The sequence below is a fragment of the Pongo abelii genome, chromosome 7 (genome assembly GCF_028885655.2).
Source record: "Pongo abelii isolate AG06213 chromosome 7, NHGRI_mPonAbe1-v2.0_pri, whole genome shotgun sequence".
NCBI classification, from domain to species: domain Eukaryota; kingdom Metazoa; phylum Chordata; class Mammalia; order Primates; family Hominidae; genus Pongo; species Pongo abelii.
In genome coordinates this window covers 43,662,729-43,689,258 of record NC_071992.2, presented here as the reverse complement: position 1 = coordinate 43,689,258, position 26,530 = coordinate 43,662,729, and the positions used below count along the sequence as shown (strand labels likewise).

The 26,530-nt window shown below is 49.6% G+C and overlaps 1 protein-coding gene across 7 annotated transcripts in view; it reads right to left on the bottom strand.

Moving 5' to 3' along the window:
- Positions 1-9,829: 9,829 nt before the first annotated feature.
- Positions 9,830-26,530, bottom strand: part of GPAT4 (glycerol-3-phosphate acyltransferase 4) — a 43,562-nt gene continuing 26,861 nt past the window's right edge. For 6 of the 7 annotated variants that reach the window (XM_024250607.2, XM_063726322.1, XM_063726321.1 and 3 more), the window contains 11 exons: positions 22,292-22,361; positions 21,823-22,123; positions 20,970-21,044; positions 19,789-19,878; positions 19,508-19,601; positions 18,807-18,922; positions 17,321-17,376; positions 16,714-16,799; positions 12,938-13,066; positions 12,773-12,852; positions 9,830-10,851 (listed from right to left, as the gene is read on the bottom strand). In XM_024250607.2, the coding sequence (XP_024106375.1) occupies positions 10,743-10,851; positions 12,773-12,852; positions 12,938-13,066; positions 16,714-16,799; positions 17,321-17,376; positions 18,807-18,922; positions 19,508-19,601; positions 19,789-19,878; positions 20,970-21,044; positions 21,823-22,123; positions 22,292-22,361 (1,206 nt within the window). In that variant the 3' untranslated portion in view covers positions 9,830-10,742. 7 annotated transcript variants of the gene reach the window in all.

Below are 26,530 nucleotides of genomic sequence, written 5' to 3'. Positions count from 1 at the left end.
CTGCCTGAGAGCTGGTGCTTCTGTTCGGTGAAGGTCTGCCGCATCTGGCTGCTTGTGGCATGGCCTGGTCTGCCTCCCACCAGGTGAGGGGGTCCTCAGGAGATCCTGGCAGTCCCTGAATCTGGAACAGCCTGAGACTGGAACGACTCCACCCCTGCACCCGCTTTTGTGATCTGCCCCCGGCTGTTTTGCTGAGAAAAGAGGCTGTAGGACTTCTTCTTATTCAAGCTGTGCTGAACCTACAAAGTCACAAGGCAGAAACGGCTCTGATCCAATCTTATTGCCGCATCACTCACAGGCCCAGGAGTCCCCTCCCTTAAAGTCACGGGCATCCTTCATGGAACTAATGCTCCTCTGCCAGCTGTCCCACCTCAGAAGCCCCAGCTTGTCCTCTCTGATACTATTTTTTACTCTTCAGAGCCATAAAGCAAAGACTGATCCTACATTTGACCTTGGCCTTGGGCGCAAATGGAGGGAGGCTCTGGTTTGCACAGGTGGGAGGAGAGCTTCTGGTGACTGGCAGGGGCAGGGGTAGGGGCAGGGGTAGGGGCGGACTGACTAGGGACCCCATTTGCAGGTCTGTTGAGAAGTTCTCCTTGTCAGAAATAACCCCAGGGGCAGGACACAAAGAGCCCACGTTCTTTATCCAATAACTCGTTGATGCTGTTGCTGCTAGGGAAAGGCACCAGCGCCCAAGGAGGGCGCTTCTCTTTCCAAGTCCAGCAGCCTGCAGCCTCCTTCCCTCCGCCAGCCCAGAAGGCATGTGTTCCAAAGCCCCTCATTAGGCCTCTCTTAGCAAGCAAACAAGTATCATTAATCTTGGTAGAGTGAGTGAAAGCATATTCACCTGTCCGAGCAAGAGAATTAATGTTGTGTCAATAGGAAATCAGTGTTTACCCCTGGCCTTTCTCTCTTCCCTTTACTAGAAAAAGCCCAGGCAGGGCCTAACAGCCCCAGTGCCAGACGAGGGAAAAACAAAAACCCAACAGGGGCCAGGGTGTGGTGGAGCTGGGAGGGCAGGGGCAGGAAAGACCCTCCTGAGGGTGAGCTCTTGGGTGCAGAGGACAGAAGCCCTCAACCTCAGACAAGGTGGCAGGGGGCGGTGACCGCAGGGCCTTGGGGTCAGAGGCTGTCACTGGATTGTGGGTCCCTAGGAGGACATGATCCCCCCAGCCCAGCCCTACAAACAGAGGTGTCAGCGGGAGATACCGCCTTCCCAGTGCACATGCCTGCGGCTCTCTCCCTCCATGCCTGCAGTCACATGGAACTGTTACAGGAAAGGGGTCCTGATCCAGACCCCAAGAGAGGGCTCTTGGATCTCTCACAAGAATTCAGGGTGAGTCCATACATTAAAGTGAAAGCAAGTTTATTAAGAAAGTAGAGGAATCAGGCCGGCCCCAGTGGCTCACGCCTATAACCTCAGCTCTTCGGGAGGCCGAGGCAGGTGGATCACTTGAGGTCAGGAGTTCAGGACCAGCCCGGCCAACATGGTGAAACCCCGTCTCTACTAATAATACAAAAATTAGCTGGGTGTCATGGCGGGTGCCTATTATTCCAGCTACTCAGGAGGCTGAGGCATGAGAATTGCTTGAACTTGGGAGGCAGATGTTACAGTGAGCCGAGATCGCACCACTGCACCCCAGACTGGCGACAGAGCGAGACTCTGTCTCAAAAAAAAAAAAAGTTGAGGAATAACAGAATGGCTACTCCATGGACAGAGCAGCCCCGACAGCTACCGGTTGCCCATTTTTATGGTTATTTTTGATGATATGCTAAACAAGGGATGGATTATTCATGCCTCCCTTTTAGACCACATAGGGTAACTCCCTGATGTTGCCATGGCATTTGTAAACTGTCATGGCGCTGGTGGGAGTGTAGCAGTGAAGCTGACCAGAGGTCACTCTCGTCACCATCTTGGTTTTGGTGGGATTTGGCTGGCTTCCTTACTGCAACCTGTTTTATCAGCAAGGTCTTTATGAGCTATATCTTGTGCTGACCTTCTAACTCATCCTACGACTAAGAATGCCTTAACCTCCTGGGAATGCAGCCCAGCAGGTCTCAGCCTCATTTTACCCAGCCCCTATTCAAGATGGAGTTGCTCTTGTTCACAGGCCTCTGACAGAGCTGCATGGGCTGAGTGGGACCAGGCAAGTGACAAAGGAGCTGCTGCTCATTACACCTACTAAGTGCCAGGTGCTGTGTGGGGCCTGAAAGGTAATCTCCAGGAGTCCTACAGAGCAGGTATCCATTCTACCTTTCTCTCAGATAAGGAAGACATATTACTGTGCCGAAAAACTCAATAAGCCAGCCGCGAAGACATACCTGGAGGAAGCGGGTATGAACCCAGACCCCACCCAAAGCCAGTGATCCCCAGTGATCATCGCAGACACACACACATTCACTCCAGGAAGGATCGGCCTTGCTGATAAAACAGCTTGGGAGGTCAAGTGTAAAGCAAACCCCCTGGGTCATTCCCCACCGTCCCCTTAAGCCTGGGCAGGCCTGGCTGTGGGAGGGTCTGGGAGAGGCAGGGTTGGGACTGTGCGTGCCTGTGTGCCCCAGGAAAAGAAACCCAGCAGGCTGATAAGATCTCTGTTTCCAGAGCAAAGCACCAATTAAACACAAGGCAGATGTGAGCAAATAAAGCTGTGGCGTCCAGAGAGAAAATCAATACTAGATTATATGTCCCGGCCCAATCATATACCAATTAATACCAGAGGGTGGGGTGAGGGAGATAAGTCCACGGCCAGAACCAGGGCTTGCTGTGCTGGCCCCTGAGGCCCACGCCCTCCAATTTTCCAGAATGTGGGATGGGGGGCGGGGGGCGGGGGGCAGCCCTTCTCAGTAGGAACAGGGACCCCTGAGTCTCAAGGGCCTGGGCTTAGCTCTCTGCGGAGCCCCATGAGCGAGAAGCCTGGAGGAGGGGAGGAAATGCTGTCCACCTGCACGGGGCCCACTGGGCCTGCAGACGGGGTAGGGGAGCAAGGGCCGCTGTGGGAGGGTGGTGCTCCCAGGAAGAAGCGGATGACCCAGACCCTGCAGACAGTCTGCGGGATGGTTAATGCACCCCAGAAGAAATAAGGGGCTTGCTCTTGGAAAGTCATAGGAAACTAGGCAAACATGGGAAAACTGGAAAACACAGTTCTCACCCCAAGAAGTGAGGTTGAAGTCTCTGGTTGTTCCATCCATATTTTATTGAATGAGAAGTACGGCCAAGTAGTTAATAAATCATTTTCCAGAGGGGTGACAAAAGAGAGGCAGTGAAGGCTTGCAGCACAGGAGCCAGTGACAGTGACAGTGGGTGTGGAGTGGCGCTGCCTAGGACATTCTGTGGAAGGGCTTCAGGCCCATCACTGGGTGCCGGGGAAGAGGCAGCATGACACAACTGCCGCCCGCCAGCAGACAGAGTGTACCCAGCATAAGGGGCCCCTGCCCCCAGGGAGGTGGTTTTGGCATTGTCAGAAGGACAAGTCAAAAGTGCTGGTGTCCCAGGGAGGGGAAATCTGGCTGTGGGCTCGGGGGCTGGATGTTGGGAGATTTTGTGGAAAGGGACACTTGCTTTAGACACTCCGTCCTGGCCTCACAGGGCAGTTACAGACTGTCAAGTCCCCTTCCACAAAAACTCCCAAAGTCCTTGGGGAAATCAGACCCAGCATGTGCAAGAAACAGAACAAAAGTGGAAGGAAAGGTGGCAAATCACTGATGAGCCAGTCACCTGCGTCCAGTGTTGCCCTACCAGAAGCCCCTGGCCGGAGCTCCTGCAGTGGCCTGAATACTCCCTGCACACGAGTCCCGGAGGCAGACGCCTTTTCTGAGTGGGAGTTTCATGGGCCATGGACTGCTGCATGCCAAAGAAAAGCGAAATTTGCTAGCCGAATATTTTTTAGACATTTTGCAAGATGCACGGCCTCCCTGACAATTTTTAATGTACTAACTGCCTGGTCCAGTGAGCTGATTAATTGGTGCGGGAGAGATCAATAAAAAACAGAAAATTAAAACAATTTTAAAGTGATTAAGTAGTTTAACACCTGTCTCCCGTCACGTCAGCGCAGGAAGAAAAATACAGCAGGTGTCGAAGGGGCCTCCTGAACCAAGAGAAAACAGCGCCTGCCTGGGAGAAATGACAAATCACAGCTGGCGGATCAATCCGCGTACGCACAGCCCCTCCCCAAGCCCACGCCGAGCAGCAGGAACCGGGACCCCGGCCCCGGGCTGGGCCCTCCCAGCCTCTCTTTCCAGCCTCTCCTGCAGAGGCTGAGCAGGGCCTCCGTGCCCCCCACCCGGCCCTGACTCCTTAGCAGGGAGGAGCAACGTGTTTGTCTGTATTTGGAACACAGGGCAAGAGGGAGCAGAGGGAGCCTCCCAACATCTGCCTAGAACTCTGGATGAATCAGAAGGGAAGGCACCAGTTAACCTCTTGATCTCACATCCAGCCATCCAGAGCTGAGTCTGTGCATATGGAGGGGTTCGAATGTACTGAAAGTGCATTTTCTTCGCCGGGCAAGGTGTGTCACACCTGTAATCCCAGCACTTTGGGAGGCCAAGAAAGGAGGATTGCTTGAGGCCAGGAGTTCAACATCTACCTGGGCAACATAGTGAGACCCTGCCTCTATAAAAAATTTAAAAAATTAGCTCAGTGTGGTGGTGTGCCTGTAGTCCCAGTTATTTGGGAGGCTGAGGCAGGAGGATTGCTTGAACCCAGGAGCCCAGGCTGTAGTGAGCCATGAACATGATCACATCACTGTTGCCTGTGCAACAGAGTGAGACCTTGTCTCTTAAAACAACAACCTGGCCAGGCGTGGTGGCTCATGCCTGTAGTCCTGGTCAGGAGTTCAAGACCAGCCTGACCAACATGGTGAAACCCTGTCTCTACTAAAAAATACAGAAATTAGCCAGGCATTGTGGCGCGTGCCTGTAATCCCAGCTACTCAGGAGGCTGAGGCAGGAGAATCGCTTGAACCTGGGAGGCAGAGGTTGCAGTGAGCTGAGATCATGCCATTGCACTCCAGCTTGGGTGACAGAGCAAGACTCCATCTCAAAAAACAACAACAACAAAACAACAACAAAAAAACAAAAAATGCATTTTGGGACCTGTGGGTTCAAGGGAAGGGAGTGTGATCACGGCTACTTTTGGAATTACCAGTTCTCCTTTCTTACTCTCAAGGGAGACTGAGCCTCCTGACATCCCCCTTGCTGTGGCTTCCTGCTGGTGACATCAACAGGTGGTACAGGTACCTGCTGGGTGATGGCCCAAATGCCCCTTGTCCTGCCTTTAGCCAACCTCACTCCCCTGACCCCCATCAGCAGCTGTAATGGCAGCTGACAAGCAAGAGCCATTCCTTTCCCAGTTTAATGTATTTGACTCCGGCATAGGAAGTAACCTCATGGAGTACGAGAAAGCCTGAGATTGTTCTTCAGCCTCCCCAGCAAAGTGCTCCTAACAGTGAAGTGGGATGGGTGTGGGCACAGGAAGTGAGGTGTCAGGGAGTCAGCGCAGGCTAGAGGGAAGCCCCCAGTAAAGCGTTTCAGAAGTGTCCTACTTAACCCTGAAAGTGGACTTGAAGTCTGTATGTGTAAAATGCAAGGTGCTCCTACAGTTCCCTGTGTGCTGGGAATCCACAACCATGGTGTCCTCTGTCTTCACTGGCCAGCCTGGCACATTCCTGGGGGCGGGGCTGGAAGTCCTTGGAAGAGAAACCAGGTCCTTGACCAGCCTCCTGCACATGGGCACAGCCTGGACCACACTCCTGAAAACCACTCTACTAGCATCTGCCTGCTCTGTGGGACATTCATACCTGTTTGTTTTCTGCCGTCCAGCTTCCTAACCATCTTCAAGGTCCCCTGAGACCAGGAGAGAGAAGGAAATCCTAACAACCCCAGAGAAGGCCTGCAGCACGTTGGAGCGCACTGGGGCCCGCAGCCACACTTCTTACTGAGAGTCCCGCTGTCAAAAGCCCTTGTGTGTTCCTACCTGCCACACTAAGCATGAATGGGAAGGAAGTCCGCAGCAGCAGCCTGGACGAGGGAGGGTCAAGGAGAAAGTGTTCCAACTATTTGCTTTAATAAAAACGTTTACGAGAAACACTAGAAAGTGTTTTCCCTTTCCTACAACTTCTCCCTGGGTGAGAATTCTGGTTGTATCGTCAGTGGTTGGGTTGATCTACGTAAGACCATCTGTTTGGGGCCATATTTGTCTCGATAAATAGTGCCAAACTTTACAGCAAACTCTATGCCAGTGAAAATCTCACAAAAAGGCATTTCCAGTCTTTCAGCTATTGGCCCACACTTTAAAAAATAATCCACGCAGCCCGATTGCTGCAAAAGACTGTCTCCTGCCACATCTTCCTGCCACAGGTGACTCTGGTGGCGATTTGGCCAGGAAGGAAGCTAAAGGGTCCTGCCACACAAGCTTCTCTTGTTGATGATAGATGTCTGCTGGCAAAGGGTGCCTGCCCCAGGGTGCATCCCCAGCTGGGAGAGGGCCAGTAGGTGCCATCCCAGAATGCAGCCCAGCAGGGGCATCCAGCCCTGGCACCTGGGCACTCTTGGAGGCCAACACAAAGTTCTCAACTCGGCGCCCTCCAGCCTGCAGCTGATCCCTGCAGAGTAAGCCTCAGGCTGACGGAGATAAAGTTTCCCTGGGCCCAAGTTCCAAACTCGGCCGTTTTGTTTCTGTTAAAATGCAATTGTTTTTCTCTGGAGTGTGTGGTGACTGCTCCGCGTCAGGAAGATGTATGAAAACCTCCACTTCAATTCGGCATCCCTTTTCTCCCAGACAAACACGGTCGGATTTTAATAAATCAAAGAGCCACACTGTTTAATAAAAATTTATTGACTTACAAGTGATTATTTATCAAAAGACCATTAATAGCAGGTACTGAAATGATGTGTTACTGGGTGGTGCTGGGAGACTAATAGGAAATCAATGCAGCTGGCCGGCCAGAATGCATATGAGAAGCCCACCCCCCGGCAGCCAGCGCAATCACCCCCGCAACACACGCCAGGCGCCACCCCTGGCGCAATGAAAAGTTCTCCCTTTTTATTTATCGTTTACAAATGAAATGATCAATACTTTTAATCTAGAGCAAAATTTATTAACTTTCCCATCGGAGAGAGACATATTGACTGGGGGGGAGAGCGGGGTGTGCGTGCTGTAGAAGACGGATGGCTGCGTGGCCGTCTTCTAACCTGTCCGCGAGGCAGTGCACCTGCAGCTGCCCTTCCAGCCTATGGGCCAGGCCACCCGGGACAAGTGCACCTGGAGAAGCCGAGTCTGACCACCCGGGATGCACAGCAGGCAGGTGGGACCTATGACATGGGGGGATCCTTCATGCATCAGGGGACAGTAGCAAGCACTAGCCCAGAAAATCAAGTTCCTGGCCAATTCCAGGAAGGAAACGGCAGGATTGAGACCCAGATTTCCACAGGACAACAGGGTTAGTGCCCACTGTTTGCTCTGCCGTGAAGGTCACACGATGGCGCCCAAAAATGCCTGTCACTGGTCTGGGAGGGGCATTTCAGGGATCTGGAGCACTCCCCCTGACCCCTCACACATCAAGCCTCTTCACTGAAAGGCAGCACCAGGGACGGATTCTGACACGGTGAAGCATCAAGTCCCAAGGCTGGTTCTGCTGTCAAGGGAATCCCATTAGCTCTAAAAAGTTCCCTTTTGGCTGGGCGCAGTGGCTCACGCCTGTAATCCCAGAACTTTGGGAGGCCTAGGAGAGTGGATCACCTGAGGTCAGGAGTTGGAGACCAGCCTGACCAACATGGTGAAACCCAGTCTCTACTAAATACAAAAAATTAGCTGGGTGTGGTGGTGCATGCCTGTAATCTCAGCTACTTGGAGGCTGAGGCAGAAGAATCACTTGAATCAGGGAGGTAGAGGTTGCAGTGAGCTGAGATTGTGCCACTGCACTCCAGCATGGGCAACAAGAGTGAAATTCCGTGTTTAAAAAAAAAAAAAAGTTCCCTAACTGGTGGGTGGAAAGTCTCATGTTTGAGTAAAAAAGGCTGTCCAAGATCCACAATGAAGACACTGCCCAGCCTGAGAGCAGTATGGCCCCAGCCCCACGGCTGCCTAAAGCCCTTGAGGTCACCCTCAAGTGGGTTAGTTCCACTACCCCTGACGTTTTAGAGAAGCGATGGATTCAAAGCTGACTTCCCGTATTTCCAAACCCAGAAGACTTCAGAGATCAAAGCCAAAGTTTGAGCTATGAGCTTAAAAATAGAAAATTCAGAGGTGGACACAGTCTCTGAAGTCATCTAGCCAAGTCCCTAATTATGACTCAGGAGACAGATGCAGAGAAGTGAAGGTGCAGCAGGCTTGGAGGGGGGTTAGCAGCTGGCCAGCACTTTCCACTCATTACACCACCGGGTGTCATTCCCAGCTCAGCCCCACCCTCGCTGGGTAACAGGAGGGAACACATTATTTTGTACTTTGCATGTTTCTAAGTGTCTTGAGGTTTTGCCCCATAAAACCAACTCGGTTACCCCAAACCAGACTCTGACTATGGGTCACTTGGGGCTTGCAGGACCCCTAATTTAAAAGGATGGAGCAGTCGCCTGGATGATGGTAAAAGGCATACACAGAAAGGGGAGGTTTCGTTTCTGCAGGCATGAGTCAGTCCTCTCCTCACTGCCCGGCCCGCACAGGACTTCCCTCCACAGCACTGACTCCACGTGACTTCACACCAGGTGCAGCCACACCTGCTGGCAGGGGCCGCAGACAGCTGTGCTGAATGTGAGACAGACAAAAGCAAAACCTGTGTGTGTGTATATATAAATACCTATGCAAATCACGAAAGTAGCAAATCATAAAGTTTCAGATGAACTTTTTAAAAGAGAACTGGATCTTTAAGACCAATTACTGATCCCTCCAGTTGGTTTACAAACACTGTAAACATCACCTATAAAAGCTGAAAATCACTTTTCGTTCTTAAGCATTTTGTAAAACAGTTCCTAAGAGACTGTTATTAGTCATAACACTGACTTTATTTATTTTTTCAGTCTTCATTTGAGAGCAAAAAGAGTATTTCCCCTGGGCTGGCAACAGGGCAGGTGAGGAAACCGGAGGCTCTCCCGGGGAGGTCACAGGTAGGTGCAGAGAAAAGGAGATTGCAGGGCCAACCCAGCAGGTCGCCACATGCAAAGTGGATCTGTCTGCAGCCCCAGGAGCACAGCTTCACTCCCACCACCTCCCTGAACTGCAGGCCAGAGGGCGACCTTGGGGACGTGACACTCAGCACCACAGGCACAAAATCCTGAGAGGCGTCATGACTGTGCCACGAGGGAGCGTGGGTCCCAAATGAGGGCTGGTGGGGCATGAATGGGGAGCTGAGGAGCATGAAACTGGTGAAACCCCAGAACCCACAGGGGCTGCTTGGCCTTGGCTCTGCCTCCACTGTGACTGTACAGCAGGCACCAGTGGCCGACTCTTTTCCTGTGGTGCCTTCTCTGGCTGTGCGGAAGCCGCCATGCAGCACATGCCCTGCCCACCCTGCCCCTCTGCAGGGCTCCCTGGGCCCCTGCTCCTCCCCCACCCTGGAGTTTACTCATTGCTTCCCCTAGGCCTCACATCAGCGACCTGCACACACCCCCAATCTCTGGAGAAATCCACGTCTGTGCTGGAAATTCTAAATTAACCAAAGATCTGCAAGCATCTGAGACGAGCCATTCACCTTCTGAGCTGCAGGTTCCTCGCTCTAGCAGTCAGGTGGCTTCTCCGCAGCCCCAGGGCCGTGCTCCCAGAAGAGAACGGGAATCCTCACGAGAAGCCTGCTACTCAGGGCCCCAGCCAGGAGAGAAAGTAAAGGGAGAAGTCCCTCAGTTCATTCACCAGCCAGTTTTATTTACTCACAAGAACAAATCCAAAGCCCAGTGCAGCAGCTCTGAGCTCAGGCCTGCCCTGCCCCGTTTTGTGGGCCTGTACTTGAAATACTGAACGTGATGTGTCCTTCACTCACCCGCAGCACTTTAATCCCCACAACAGCCCTGTGAGGTAGGAATCACCACCATTCCGCCCAACTCATGTTACAGATGGGGAAACCGAGACACACATTCAACAAAGCGCGCATCACATGGGGAGTTCAGGGTTAGCCTGGAGTACGAACACACGTTCTCCCCATGGCCCAGTCAGCGGCCCACCTGGCCTCTTCCCCTCCCTTTGGTGACCCCATCAGCAGCAGCATAAAAATCTAACCCTTCATTTTGCTGAAAGCCCCTGCAGATGACAGTTTCCTTCCTATCATGTCTGCAGAGCTCCAAGGCTGGGGGCGATGTTGAGGCCGAAGCCAGCCACAGTGCCTCAGCTGTGCCTTTCCTGGAGAGTGGGTGGCCGCCCCCAGCACATCCCTGGCACATGGGCTTGCATAACAGACTCTTGTCCCACCATCTCTAGCACAAGACTATGGCCACATCTCCCCAACCACTCAGCCCGCACAGCGTGCAAAGGTGGGGAGTTCACTTTAATGGCATTCCTCCAACGACTTATTGTAAAAGAAACAAGGCATCTCGTCCTGGGTTGCGACACCCAGCAGCATCCATTTAGACCACCAAGGGCAGGCTGCGCCGGGTGCACAGGGATCCCGCTGCGGCTCGGCGAAAGCCGGAGTCCTGGGATCCAGAGCAGCCCAGGGAGCCCTGGAGTCTGGAAAGGACACAGCAGTGGGGGCGGCGGCAGCAACTCCAGCTCTGAGCCCGTCGGCACTCCGCACGGTGGCCCCAGCCAGCTGGAGGCAGGCTCAGGAGCGGCTCCTGTCCTTGTGGTTCCCCACAATCATCTTGCTGTACAGCTTCTGCTGCTCCTCCTTGAATGTGTCCTTCACCTTCTCCCTCTTCAGGCCCCCATCCCTGGAGAGACAAAGGCTGGATGTAGTAACAGCCAAGAGGGCGCCCAGCCACCCTCACACCATGGGAGATGCACCATGCTGCTCAAATACCAAGAAAAACCTGCCAGAAACAGGGTACCCCGCGGCACTCTCACCAAGACAACTGCAGGGGATTTGGGGCTCCGGGCTCCCAACATCCACCCTTTCTATCTCAAAAGGTCTACCCTTGCCCTGGGTTGAGAATTTACTACTCACATTCAAGGTACTTGGTAACTGCTTAAACCTACCAAGGAGTTTACAATTCTTTCTACTCTAACATTCATCTTCACCTCACAAAGGAAAAGGAGGAATTCTGGCATTACGGAAGGTAGACGTGCTTTAAGAAATATTGACTCATAACGTATCTGTAAAATCGATCTGTAAAATGTCATTTGTTTAATTCAGACCCAGGGATACTCCGAACTCATGCAGAGAGCTAACACAAGGGGGTAACGCGTGTTCTGACTTCTTCCATGCTCAAAAAAAGAGTGCCGTCAGGAATGGAAGTTTACCTCCGGGGCTGCCTCTCAGAGTTCCAGCCTCACTGCCCCAGTGCCTCCTTGCAGCAGCCCCAAACCAACCCATCAGACTTGGGATTGTTTCGTTACAGTCCCATTCCTTCTCGCCTGCTGGCCCGCTCTGTGCCTACACTCTAGAATTATCACCACCTTCAACAACTTATAAAAATCCAAGCCCGCTTTCAGTCTCTCCGCTACACCCTTTAAAATCCATAGCAAAGTCATGGATTTTAAAAGCAGCCACTCTGTCTTTGTTAAACTTCAGAGATGGGAACACGGGGCAGAAGTTAAACCTTCAAGCTCTAAAAGTCTGTTAGATGTGGGTTCAAAATCTAGCTCCAGTGCTTATGTTATGACTTTGGAAGAAAGTGATTTAACCTGAGTCTCAGTTTCTCATCTGTAAAATGGGAACACTGTTTATAGGGCTGTGGCTACTGTGAGGGTGAAAGAGACGATCACACAGGGCCCCAGCAGCTCAGTGGCTGGCACACAGTGAGTGTACAATCCATGCTAGCATTTTTTAAAAGGCCATCATCTGAGAGCCAATCTATTCCCTGAGACTTTACAGTTGGGTTTACAATGTGAATTTCTACCCTTTCTTTTCTCATATATAATGCCCATCTAAGTCAAATGCTCTCCCCAGTTGACCCTTGGCTCTTAAACCTAAATGCCCCACAGAGTGGAAAACTTTCTCTGAACCAGCATTCACCCCTGTCAGTCTCCTACTGTTTGGGATAAAACTACCTCATACTCTAGTATAAGGGCTGGTCAAATGCAGCCCACGGGCCACATCCAGCTGATACCTGTTTTTCTAAATAAAGTTTTATTGGAACACAGTCATGCTCATTGGTTTATAGACTGTCTGTTTTCACACTACAATGGAAGAGATCATCAGTAGCTGCAACAGACACCATATGGCCTGCAAACCCTAAAATATTTACTGACTACAGAAAAAGTATGTCAATCCTGCTCTATTAGGTAACAAGCTGAATACAACAAACACAACCTTTGCCTTTCTAAGAATGGTTCAATTTTGCCAGATACACTGGGACCAGGGAAAGTCCTCCTTCCTTCTTGAGGTTTTCAGATCAGTAGCAGGTCATGCCCACCCAGAGATGGGTACTGTCCAGGTGTCCTGGAAGACTGGTTCAAACCCCAGAAAGGTACACAGAATCAACTGCCTCAGTCCAGGCATCCCTGATCCAGGTTCCCCAAGGTCAAGGAAGCACAGGGCACTTCTGGGTTAGAATTCGGGGAGAGTCAAACTGCTCTCTCTAGAGCTGACAAGTTTAATTCTCCACACCAGGGGGAATGACATGTAAGTGAAGTCGATGATACAGCATCTGCTGCAGAAACTCAGCTGAAAAGGCCTGGCTCTAAACTTACCACAGCAGGTCCACAAGTCCTCCCTGCCTGGCAATGGCAGATTTCACCCTATTCGCAAACTGGACGGCATCTTCATCTGCCTGTAAAAAAGAACGAATGAGACCGCTCAGCCCCAGCTTGACGTTACACAGAGCAGGCATAGACCTGCCTGGGGCGGGCACTCACCTCTCTAGTCATGGGAGGCAGGTACCACACGCTGCAGACAATGGCCCAGCTGGTCATCATTCGCAGCAGGTACGTCACCATCCCATATTTGCTGCTGTTCCAGAAGGCATCACCGAATTGAGGGTCATACTGAAAACAATGGAAAGCTGGAGGTAAGATGAGAGTAGTTCTCACAACGTGTGCGAGTCCACAGTGACTGCTGTGAGTGACTCCACTGGGCTGTGCTGGTATGGGGGCGCTGCTCCCTGACCTTGCATGAGTACTGTGGAAGCCCCTCTCCATGTGGCCAGTTCTGACTGTGAGCAACACTGATCTCCCCTGAGGGACCCGGCCTCTGCTACAGATCAGTAAGGAAGGCTCCCCTGACAGCCTGCCTCAAGCAAATGTCTTCCCTCTTTGATTAGTTTCAGGTCTTACTCATAGGTATATAAAGTTTTCAAACATCTCCAAAACCAGGGAGAAAAGGATCATGCACTCCCATGTACCCATTCCCTGATTCAACCACCGCCAACATTTCCCACTTGCTCTACCTCTCCCCTCCCAGCATCCTGTCATTCACCTAGTGTATCTCCCCCAAATAAAGATATTTTCTTACACAAACACCAGCTTTTAAATATGATTTCTGGTGCCCAGACCAGGGAGGAAACTATTAGAAAGCTTCTCCATTTACACTTCCAACAAAGTTAGTTGTCTGTTCCGGAGGCGGCTCTGTGCTCACGCTGACAGCCCTGGGAGGTCTCAACCACACAGGCCTGCATCTACCGTGAAGCAGGTATCAGATCCTTTCATTATTTCATTGGCATTTTGCAGAAAATGTGGCTGCAGCTGTGACCCACATTCTCCCCAAACAAGTAGCTGGAGGGGCAGGTGAGCAGGGTAGGTAAGCTCTGGAGGAAGTTGCGCAAGGAGCAACAGGAGGACCTGGGTGCTTGAGAACGCCTGGACAAAGTGCCTGGTGCTGCTAGCGAATGTCTGAAGGGATCCTGTACACAAGGCAGTAGGCTGACCTTGTGCAACACCCAGGACCAGAGTGGAAAAATAAAGGAGCCAGAATTTCAAGAGTTATGCCACACAGCCATGCTGCCAACAACATCAAAAATGCCCTTTCCCTGGGAAAGCCTGAGAAGGAGCCCAGGGCAGGGTCCTGCATGTGGGCTGGGCTGGGGTTGAACTCTATGATCTTATAGGCCTTTCCAGCCTAAGTTTTATGATCCACAGTATAAAAACTGGATAATTTTGACAAGACTGTGGCCCTAACTACAAAAATGAAGATAATTTAGGCTTAATTATAGAAGCTAAGAAATTTAGATATAACTACAGAAGGCTTGATGTGTTATTATAATACCAACAGAAACAAGGGAAAATAATAAGTTTTTAAAACTAAGCAATGTGTATGATCATAAAGTATTATTTTTTATTTTTTATTTTTATTATATATATATATATTCACACCGTTGCCCAGGCTGGAGTGCCGTGGCGCTATCTAGGCTCACTGCAAGCTCCACCTCCCAGGTTCATGCCATTCTCCTGCGTCAACCTCCCGAGTAGCTGGGGCTACAGACACCCCACCATTATACCCGGCTAAATTTTTTGTATTTTTAGTAGAGACGGGGTTTCACCATATTAGTCAGGCTTGTCTCGAACTCCTGGCCTCAAGTGATCCACCTGCCTCAGCCTCCTAAAGTGCTGGGATTACAGGCGTGAGCCACCACATCTGGTCATGTCGTTATATTTTATAAAGCCTGATATGGACGGAAATTCTGATGTCACAAGGGTGTGAGAACCCTTTGTTCGGGCTGATTCTCTATTCCACACTGGGCAGTGTGTGTGGACAGAGAAACCAGGCAGAAGCTCAACACAGCGACACACTCCTCACATCAGGTCATGGCTGAATTCTGGTGGAAATATAAGAAGAGCCTTGAAATCGCTAAGGTTATCCAAGTTTGATTACCAATAAAGAGTTCAAAAAAACCAGTAATCTGTAGACCAGATGTTCTTAGCCATACATGGGCTCTACTCTGTGGACTGAATGGAAATGTATCTAAAATTTATAAGCATTTTACTTTGGAGAGGATCGGAAACTCCTCAGGGTTCGTGTTCCGACAGCAGCTAAGAGCCACTGCTTCAGAACTGTGGCCATCACAGTGTGGTCCCGACGGGCACCATCAATGCCACCCAGAACATGCTAGAATGGAAATTCAGAAGGCCCGGGGGGTGGCTCAGGTCCGTAATCCCAGCACTTTGAGAGGCCAAGGCAGGTGAATCACTTGAGTCCAGGAGTTCTAGATCAGTCTGGACAACATGGTGAAACTCCGTCTCTACAAAAATTAAAAAATTAGCCGGGTGTGGTGGCGTGCACCTGTAATCCCAGCTACTTGGGAGGCTGAGACACCAGAATCACCTGAATGTGGGAGGTCAAGGTTGCATGAGTCATGATTGTGCCACTGCACTCCAGCCTAGGTGACAGAGACCCTACCTCAAAAGAAAAAGAATGGGAAGTTCAATAACCCCAGGTGTGGGGCCCAGCAATCTGCATTTTAACAATCCCTGCAGGCAATGCTGATGCAGCCTAAGTTCAAGAGCCGCTGTTCTGGAGGCAGCAGTAAGGGCTTCCATCCAGCAGCTTCACGGTCACACTGCAAAGCACCTGTCCTCGTTTTGCCAGAATGCAGGATGCAGATGCCAGTCCTCACTCCCACACCCAAGGCAGACTCTGCTACCAGACCATGTTCCTCTTTCCTGCTGTTTCCAGACACAGCATCCTCAGGCTCTGGTGAGTCCTAGCCTGTCAATCAGAGTCCCCTGCAGGCAATATCCATCTGCCATCCCTGGCCTGGTCCTCTGCCTAAATGATGAACAGTGAGTGGCTGGTGAACATCGGCCTCACCAGGAGCAACACCTCTCCAGTGGCACTGGCAAGGTGAAAAGAAAGTCAGAACCAACTCTACAGAATGCTCTGCAGACAACCCACAGTCCCCTACAAAAGAAATTCTAAGCGTGAGCCTGACTCATATCTGCTCACCATTTTACCGAGCTCTCAGGCTGCAGCCTAAATACTTTAACCACACTGAGGATGGCCTGTGTTTTGTAGGTGTCATGATGTGAGGCCTGGTGGATGTGAAGAGGGTAAGAGCGGGGAGGAACAATGTGCAGATGACTAGCTAATCACATCCTATAGCTCTGGGTGTCTGAAGGGTTAGAGGAGCAGTTCCTAAAGGGTCGACGTAGATTAGATAAACTCCCAGGGTCCATCTCATTTTTAGGTCCATCTCCTAAAAAAAATAATTTTTAGGAGCTGCTGTAGGTCTAAAAGATGACACAACTAAAAGCAGTGAAGCTGTTTCTCCCACTGGGCTGGAGTAAGGACCCCCCCATCCTCATGGCTCCCCCAAAATGCAAAAATCCAGCTTGAAACCACACCACTGTGCCCTGCAATCACCCACCTTTCCATGTGGAGGGGCCTACATTCCAGCTAGGTTTATGAAGCAAGGTAAGAAGTGAAGGGCTTGCCATTTCCCGAATGGTGGCGGCAGCAGCATGCAGGCGGGAATCTGGCTGTCCTCCATGCCACACTCCCCAGGCCCTTCTAAGGGGGTGCTGAGCACTCACCATCCTCCTCCGGCAGCACTTGACCCACGTCAACCCAGCCCCACGCCACTCTGCTGAGGGCGTCAACCACAGACTGGTGACCCCAGCTCCTTCCTCTACCTCCTCCTGCTGCACCCCACTCACAGCAGCTCCAGTAATGACAGTGTGTACCATTGGAGGTCTTGTACCTTGATAGCAACAGGGTAAACTGTGGCTCCAATTTCAAAACTTCCCTTTTTGAACATCATCACCGATGTATTATTGATGCAGGTTCCTAAAATGCAGGAGACAATAAAATGCTATTTCTGTTGGCCCTTTACCCCAGATATTAGGTGTTTCTTAAAGACTAAGTATAATAGCCAAAATTCTTCTAATGGTTCCTCCAGTAAGATACATCTGTCATCTCCCTAACTTAAAAACAAACACTTAACAGAGACAGGCAAGATGGTGCCTCCGATTCTCTTTCTACAGGACCACTTTCCCTGATTCATACACACAGCCTAGATAAAGCAGAGACGCGCAGTGGCCTTAGGAGAACACCACGAGCTCTGTGAGGAGCTGAAACGTTACAGAAGAAATTCCTGCATTTGGGGAGTTCACACTATGGCATTCTTAGTTCAAATTCTGAACTTACCTGAGTTTTTAGTCCTACTTCCAACCTAAAGGGGACCTAACATTATTCAGTGAAAACAGATAACCCCAACAAGGGCTGAGGGCCTTGGTTCCCAGGAAACATCAGCATCACACTCCTGCACTCCCCACAGAAGTGCTTTGGGGCAACCAACCCCTTCTTACCTTCTGGGAAGATGAGGATAGGCAGCTTGCTTTTATCTTGCACATGTTCAGTCAGTCTTTCAAAGAGGAAAATAAAATGAAGGATCAGACAACCTTATACACATCATTGTCAAAATATGTTTATAAATAATCTATTTATTTGTGACACTAGTTTCGATTATAAAAAGTTAACAAGCATGAATGTATCCTTTTAAACCCATAATCTAATGCTCATCAAGAAAAAATGTATATGGATAGACAAAAATCAGGTTACCATTTAATTCACAGAACTGTTCAATTCTGTGTGAACATCGGAGCACCAACAATGCCACTCAACCTGGGGGCCACCTGAAAGAGACACCTGCCACAAGGCCTGGGCATGGCCCCCTCAATAAACCTGTGTCACTAGACTATGTAACAGTTGTGAGGCTGGGCCCAGCCCTGCTGGCTCAATGCTCTGTCCCTGAGATGTAGCAAAGGGAGTTAGGGGAGGGTTCATCTGTCTCTTTGGAAGATAATCTCAACTGTCTTTTCTTATTTGTTGTTTTTTGAGACAGGGTCTCCCTGTGTTGCCCAGGCTGGAATGCAGTGGTGCAATCACAGCTCACTGCAGTCTCACCCTCCCTGGCTCAAGCGATCCTCCCACATCAGCCTCCCAAGTAGCTGGGACTACAGAAGCGTACCACCACGCTCAGCTAATTTTTAAATTTTTTGTAGAGATGGGGGTCTCCCTATGTTGCCCAGGCTGGTCTCGAACTCCCGGGCTCTCAAAGCACTGGGATTACAGGCCTGAGCCACCATGTGTGGCTTGGTCTCAACTGTCTTGATGTCTCTGTCTGCTGCAAATCTCTTTGCATTACTTATACTAGATTCATCTTTTTAAAGTTTGAAAACAGGGCAGTACTTTGTTCCACTGCCTTAGGTTTCTTTTTATTTGTGATAAATGAATTCATTTTGAGGTTTCAAATAGCAGTAAAAATTCGTATTTTGTTTATTGCGATGGGTACAATGAATTAAAAAAAGGTTAAGAAACATTATTAACTTGGTAAATAATACTATGGTTTCTATACTTTTTTTTTTTTAAGACAGAGTCTCACTCTGTCGCCCAGGCTGGAATGCAATGGTGCGATCTCAGCTCACTGTAACCTCTGCCTCCCTGGTTCAATCTATTCTCCTGCCTCAGTCTCCCTAGTAGCTGGGAGTACAGATGCCCGTCAATAATTTTTGTATTTTTAGTATTTTGTATTTTCACCATGTTGGTAAGGCTAGTCTCAAACTCCTGACCTCAAGTGATCCGCCCACCTCGGCCTCCCAAAGTGCTGGGATTACAGGCATGAACCACCACACCTGGCCACTTTTAAAATCTCATGTTTTAGGAAAAAATTATTATGAAAGCAGTGTAGGCTTATGATAGAAGGCATGTAACTGCACTGTGGAGGGATAACTACCCTGAAACCTTTTCAGCATTCTAACTGGCCAAGCACAACAGCAGTGTTCTGTTCATTACCTCTTAGCCACCAGGTGGCGATCCTTCACTTCCGAGCGCTCAAACCAGACGTGTGGGCAGGCCTTCACCATGGCTCTCTGAATCACACCCATGAGTCCCCCGTGCACTTGACCCACCTAAGTGCAGGCACAGGACTCATTAGTAGTGAAGCCATCTTCACACAAATCTCCCCACTCTAGGAAGCACCAGATCTCACAAAATAAGCAGTCAACTTCTCACCTCTAACGCTTGCTGGTCCAACCTCTTACCTCTAACGCTTGCCGGCTGAAGGTTGCTCACTACCAAGACTCCCCAAATCTTAAACTTCTCCTTTTAATCAGTAATACTAGAAATAGGTAATTAAAAACATAACTGAAACCCCTAAGACAAAATACTAAAATACTAAAGTAGCGCGATTTCCTGTGTAAAACTGCCCCTCCCTGGGCAGATTCTCAGATGCCCCGGACACAGTCCTTGCCAGCAACTCCCTCTCCCCCTGCTGGTCTGCCTGACCGCCCTCAGCATCCTCTCCAGCCACACTCACCAATCACTCTGCCCAGGGTATCTCCTATCACAGTCCCACAGAGCCCCCACAGTGACAGTAAGGTGGGGGCCTGGCCTACGCATAAAAGTGTTTATGTGAAGGGTCCAGGAGCCTCCTAGCCCTGACCAGTCTAAAGCAGGAAGTCTTGCCTCAAGAACGCACCAGAAAGAGCTCTTACCATGGCATAATAGCCATCGCTGGCCAAGATGATCACATCGATCGGCGAGGTATGATTGGCCACACAGATGCCACCGTTTCTTGGTCTGTTTTCCCTGGGTTTAAAATGTATGCAAAGCAACCAAAATTAGTGTGAAACAGTTCATGTAACACACCTCTCACCTCACACGCTTCATCTGCTCTAACTAAAAGCTCAGAAGTGTCTTCCCATTTGGCCAAGTATAGGTGGGTGGTGTTTCCTGCAGCGCCATCTCCCTTCCTATTGATATAAAGCGCTCTCACCTGTCATGATAGGTGATGATGGCTGTCAGCGCTCGCACGCAGATCCGGTAACACATTAAGTGAACATGTTTACTCATGAACTCCTTAAACCTGCAACAACAGGACAAGGATTCTGGGTTTTATTTTACATACAGGAAGACAGAAAGTTGCTGACTTGAACAGCTCAGCAGTCCTTTATGACAGCAAAGTGCTTTTATAGACATGAGCACGTACAGGAAAGTCCTGTGATGCATGAGCACCTTTATGTTCACACATGAGGAAAGAAAGAGGGGACAGGGAGACTCACTTACATCCACCCAAATCAGTGGGTGGAGAATTCACAGCCTAGAATCTGGCATCCGCAGACCACAGGCGGGCTGAACTCCGTTCCCCCAGTCAACATCCAGAGGCAGGCCCAAGGCCAGAGGCCAACCTCCTCACCCGCCCAGGCAGAAGAAAGGTTTCTAAACCCCAGAACTTCCCAAAGGGAGCAAAATATTCTTCACACAAACAGACAAAACCTCCCTACATTTCAAACCATTTTAAAAACTGTATTGTCTCACCACTTTATCCACACAGTCAAATGCTCAAAACTAAACAACAAGCTGTAAAATCTGTTAACATCTGAGTCTCAGACTCTACATGTTTGTGTATTCTCCCTTTTGTCTTTAAAATGGGAAGAATGTGAGGGCTGAAGGACAAAAAGAACAGTGATAGATCAAAATTAAAAATAAGTAAAGACTTTACTGCTGATGCCATTGTTGCCATTGGGTTGTTATTATTATTTGAGATGGAGTCTCCCTCTGTTGCCTAGGCTGGAGTGCAGTGGTGTGATATTGGCTCACTGCAACCTCTGCCCCCTGGATTCAAGGATTCTCCTGCCTCAGCTTCCCAAGTAGCTGGGATTACAGGCACCCACCACCGCGCCTGGCTAACTTTTGTATTTTTAGTAGAGACAGGGTTTCGCCATGCTGGCCAGGCTGGTCTCAAACTCCTGACCTCAGGTGATCCACCCACCTCAGCCTCCCAAAGTGCTGGGATTACATGCGTGAGCCACCGCGCCTGGCCACCACTGGGTTATTTAATCCATCTAAGATTCCATGGTTTTGGTTGTGTCCAAAGAAGTGGCCTTGCCTTCGATATCTGAGCACCATTCCCAGAACTAACTGTCCTTCAGGCATGGACTGCCACACTCTACTCACCTCCCATTTGGCAAGTATCCCACCACAGTTGTGCCCACCACCAGAAGGCTAATCCCTGTGAAAGCCAGTGCTATCCTGTAAGAAGAAGAAAAGTTAGAGCACAGCCAGCAAATCCTACCAAGTACAGAACTGAAGGTGTGAAAATCAAAGTGGGCATCACAAAAACCACCCCCAAGACCTGCTCACCTGGGACCTGGACCAGAGTTCACCTAGAAATGTAAGCAGGCCTATCAGAACCAGAGATCCTTTCGATTCCAACTGACAGTGAGCCATGGGTCTGGCTCTCAGCTGCCTGCATCTCCTGAGGCCTCAGGCAGCTGGAAGGCTGGAAAACCCTAAGCTGGCCATTCTGCCACAGGGCTGCTCCCTGCTGCCCTCCCTTTCCCTTTGGCTGGAAACCCCGGTGGAAGCACAGCTTCCCTCTGAAGCAACAGGAGGTGGAGCTTGAAGGTATTAGCATCTGGCAAGGCACACTCAGAGCAGCACATGGTGCAGAGAAGCTGAAAGATCAATACTGCCTCTGTACCTGAGAGGCAAGCTTCAGGAAAGAACAAGCCATGTCCAGGAAGGAGTGGCAGAAAGCACACAATGTTCCCTGTCCCTGTGTTTGCTGTCATCTAGACAAGCAAGCTGTCTTTAAGAAATCCAACTATTTCTGTCTGATATGCAGAGAATCCAAGGGCCTCTAAAGAAGAATCACCAGTGTATCCCTCCAAAGAGTCACGTGGCCTGGCTAATGACAGTCATTCCCTCCTCCTTTCTAGAACAGGAACACACAGCAGAGCAGGCAGGTGGGCTGTGCACCATGTGGGGTGGCAGCAGCGAGCCCCACTCCCCGCAGGCCCTGCCTCACCTGAGCGGCAGCAGGAAGCAGTACCGAATCAGCACTCCTAACCCCCATAGGACCGTGAGCCGAAGGCTGATGTACTGGAAGTTATAATTGGTTCTGCTCAGCAGGTTCCAGGACTCCAGTTCTTCTGCTGAGAATCTCTTTGTCACCTCATCATCCATAATGGTCTCCATTCCTTTCCGGCAAAAGTAGAAAATGTCAGAGAGCTCGAACTCTGGAGTGTTGTCCAGAGCCTTACTACTACCACTTCGACGAATCTCTTTGATCTCTTCTTCTAGTGAAGTGGGATCCTTTGCAATGATTCCTGCAAAAGAGTGTGTCCCTGTCAAGCAGCACGCTGGGGGAGAGCACGTGAGACATACTCATAGCACACATCCTGCACTAATGCAGGGAAGAGGGGTGTGGCACCAGAAGCACTGGGGAACACTGTTCAAATGGACCTCTCAGGACAAGGACTACACCCCCATCTTACCATTGGTGTAGGGCTTGTAAAGCTGGTGGTTCTTCTCCTTGGCTCCTCGCTCCATTCTCAAGGTAGCCCACTGGGAGGGGAAGGAAGCAAGATACAAGAGCAAGAATGAGACCTGTTTTCAATCAGTGAACACCTCCATCTCTTTTCTGTGAAAGCCTCAGTCCCAGTCACCTAAGACTGTAGCCAAGAAGCACATAGTCTAGAAGGAAACTCAAACCACCTCTCCCCAGAGCAGCTCCTTCCTTGACAACTGGGACCAAGAGTTAAGTCACCTATAGCAAAACACTTGGAACTTCAAGAAGCTGGGGTGAGTTCCTCAGGCCTAGTTCCTCACTGCCTACGTCTGTCTCTCTGTCTCCGGGCTGTAGGGAGCTCACTTGCTGACAGCACAGACCTCACGATTCCTCCTGCACTGCCCCACGGCAGCTACTCTAAACGCGAAGCCAGGTATCCCGTAAACTACTGCCTGCCACCAAATTATTCCAAGAAAGCAGCAATTTTCATTTTAAAGGAGACAAAGAGCTTAAGTAATACATATGCTTGGACTGTCCAGTAACAGGAGTAACATTTTAATGGGAGAATCCCACAACTTAATATTGAAAGGCCTGGGAGTGGCTTTATAGTGTTAAAGGAAAAAAACAACACTATTAGGAGATCGAAAAAAAAAACCCAGATTCAATTCCCAAGTTTACACTCACTAGCTGCGTTCATTAAGCAACCCATTCCAAGTCTCTGAATCTTGGTCTCTTTATCTGCAAAACAGGATTGATACTACCTCAAACTCCTACTTCACGGGGTCGCTTAGGATAAAATGAAATCACGTATGGGACAAAACTGGGGAAATGCAAAGCACTCTGTCCTCATTATTACCGAAATAACACAGATTCTGGAAAAGACCTAGGAAAAAGACGCTTTTCCTAGAACCCCTCTTCATTAAAACTGGTTTCGCTGGTATAAGACAGCCAGGGGCTGGTTCTCTTCCACTATCAACTGAAAGGTGAAAACGTGGGTGCACTTATTCCCACCTGGATATGGTATCACTAGAGAGAAAGCTATGTCATGTCCACGGTGAGTCAGAGAAACAGAATAGGCATTCAAAAGCCTCAACCTTCGGCTTCCACAGCTATGCATGGTGGGCACGAGCCCATCATCCCATGGCACGGGAGGATGCACATGGCCCAGGGTACGTGGTGCGGGTTCTGCTGGCAAAGCCCAAAGGGTCAGCAAGACTGCACCACGTGGTCCAGCAAAGCCGAATGCTGCACGCGAGTTTGATCAGTGATCTGACCTCTTCTGGAAATCTCAAACCCCACAGTCTAGAAAGGAAGGTGGCTCACAAAGTCACCGCGCAAAGAAAGTTCAAAGGCAAGAAAACTCACATGACCCATTTTCTCTGTTTCAGATATTTGGCCATTGATGTCTTTTGGCTCTAAGCACAGATGAGCTTTCCTTTAAAAATGTTAATATAATACCTAAAATGGAGGAAGGTAAATCTCATCTGGTTTCCTAGAACTAAAGAGGTGAAAAGGGGCAAGAGAGTTCACAACAATCCTGGCATGCAGAAACACAGGTCACTCAACCAGAATTTAGGGTTCTACATTTTGGCCAGGCTCTGTTTTGGCACTGCAAGAATAATCAGAAGAGAAAAACTTGGGGCCAGACGCAGTGGGGCTCATGCCTGTAATCCTAGCACTTTGGGAGGCCAAGGCAGGAAGATCGTTTGAGCCCAGGAGTTTGAGACCAGCCTGGGCAACATGGCAAAATCCCGTATCTAAAAAATACAAAAAAATTAGCTAGGCATAGTGACGTGTGCCTGTAGTCCCAGCTACTCCAGAGGCTGAGATGGGAGCCAGGGGACGTTGAGGCTGCAGTGAGCGGAGATTGCACCACTGCACTCTAGCCTGGGAGACAGAGCAAGACCCTGTCACAAAAAAAAAAAAAAAAAAGAGAGAGAAACTTCATTCTGTACTGACAATTCGGATACTCCATGAGACTGCAATAGGCAGAGAATATATGACATCAGGCCTCTTGCAGATGACAATTTCAGTCTGAGGATTGTTTCAATGTGCAAAATTCAAGACGCCTGCAGGCTCTGTCATCACGGGAAAAGGATCTGCTAATTGAGATTCTACATCTCCTAGTTCTGTGGCAGTTCAGTAATAAACATCCCTTTGGCCTCCTGCTTTTTAACTTCAGGAACATGACAAAACGCATCTGTGTTTAGGAAAAAATTGTCCCAAGTCACAAGGGCAGGGGAAAAGAGGAGAGGGCTGAACAGCCTGTTAAGAAATGGCTGATCAGGTGGCTGGGTGCAGTGGCTCACACCTGTAATCCCAGCACTATGGGCAGGAGGATCATTTAAGGCCAGGAGTTTGAGAAATGGCTCATCAATGAACTGGATTCTTTCTGCCTGAAAGAAACCAAAATATTTCATCCTGAAATATACTTCTTTGACATATTTCAAGACGACTGTTCAGAAGGACTGGAAATGCAAGAATAACAGAGAAACTGTCTTTTGTAGGAGGAATTTGCATCTGTAGAGGAGACAAAGTGAAGTAAACAGATGCAAATGGACTTTCTCTGAAGCACCTCCCTCCCTGTCCCAATCTAGAAAGAACTGACAGTCAGACGCCTTTAAAGGTCTGAAAGAAACACTTAGCATCTACACTCTTGAAGGGCTGCTATCTGTGAGGTTTCATCTACACAAGACTACCTGTGCTAGCCAGGCCTCCTCTTCTCTCCTTGTTACCTATTGCCACCTGATTTACCGCCATAGCCTGTTTTTTGGCCATGCTTGGAGCCCCCACTGCTTCTGTAACATCAAATGCTACAAAAGCATCAGCCATCTGGCTATTTCTTTGAGATCTTTGTAAAACTCCTGTGCACATTAACAAATTTGTATGTCTTTTCTTTTATTAATCTGCTTTTGAGAGTTGATTTTTCAGTGAATCTTCAGAGGGCAAAGGGCATGCTTTCCCTTGGCCCCTACAAACCCTACTGGACCAAATCAAAGGGACTCTGGGAAAACACTGCTTCTCTGCACTATACTCACACAGCACACTCCTGATACCAGATGTGTGAGGAATGCCCCCACAAACCCAAACCAAGCAAATCTTCAGCAGGCACCAGCTGGGTGTCCTCTAATTCAATTCAATTCAATTCTGAGGCTACTGACCTGGAGTTGGTATCAGATCCCACAAGTTAAGAGTCAGTCCCACATGACTGCCCCTACTTCAGATGCAAGTTGAAAGTCTCACGTGACTCATACTTCTGACTGACCAGCTATAAATCGGGGTTCCCACAACCTTTCTTCAGGTTCAATATGCTGGAGTGACTCGCAAGACTCAGGGCAATGGTTTACTTACATGTATGGCTTTATGATAAAGGACACACAGCTCAGGAAGCACCAGATGGAAGAGATGCATAAGGCAAGATACAGCAAGCCCTCGCCATCCTCCCAAGAGGATGCTCTCACCCAGCTGCCTCGTGGTTCATGCCCTGTCCTCTGCACTCCCTTATTCCCTATTGAATTACTTCCCTCTTGCTTCCCTCCGATCCACCTGAACACATGCTGTCAGAGTCCAGCCACGTCACTTTCTTGTTCAAAAACCTTCAATGGGCTGGGCGCGGTGGATCATGCCTGTGATCCCAGAACTTTAGGAGGCTGAGGAGGGTGGATCACTTGAGGTCAGGAGTTTGAGACCAGCCTGGCCAACCTGGCAAAACCCCATCTCTACTAACACTACAAAAATAGGTGTGGTGGCACAGGCCTGTAACCCCAGCTAATCAGGGGGCTGAGGCAGGAGAATCGCTTGAACCCAGGAGGCAAAGGTTGCAGTGAGCCGAGATTGCGCCACTGCACTCCAGCCTGGGCAACAGAGGGAGACTCTGTCTCAAAAAAAAAAAAAAAAAAAACAACCCAATGCCTGAAGTTCAGTATTGTAACCCACCTCATTCCCTCCATGTGCCCAGTGTTTTTGCTCTACTGAACTATGTGCCATCTCTAAACAAGATTACCTTTTCGCCTTTATCAACTGTGCTTCTAGAATGCTCTATTGTTCTCCCTTTTAGGATCCAGTTCAAATGTGAAATCTAAGAAATGTTACCTACTCAATTCCTGCAATCAGAATTCACCTCTGCCTGTGTATTTCAACTGGTATCCCATTCTGAATTAGTTATAGATGCATGTATTTGTCTTTCCTACTAGACTACACATACCTCAAGAGGCAGCAGCCAGAA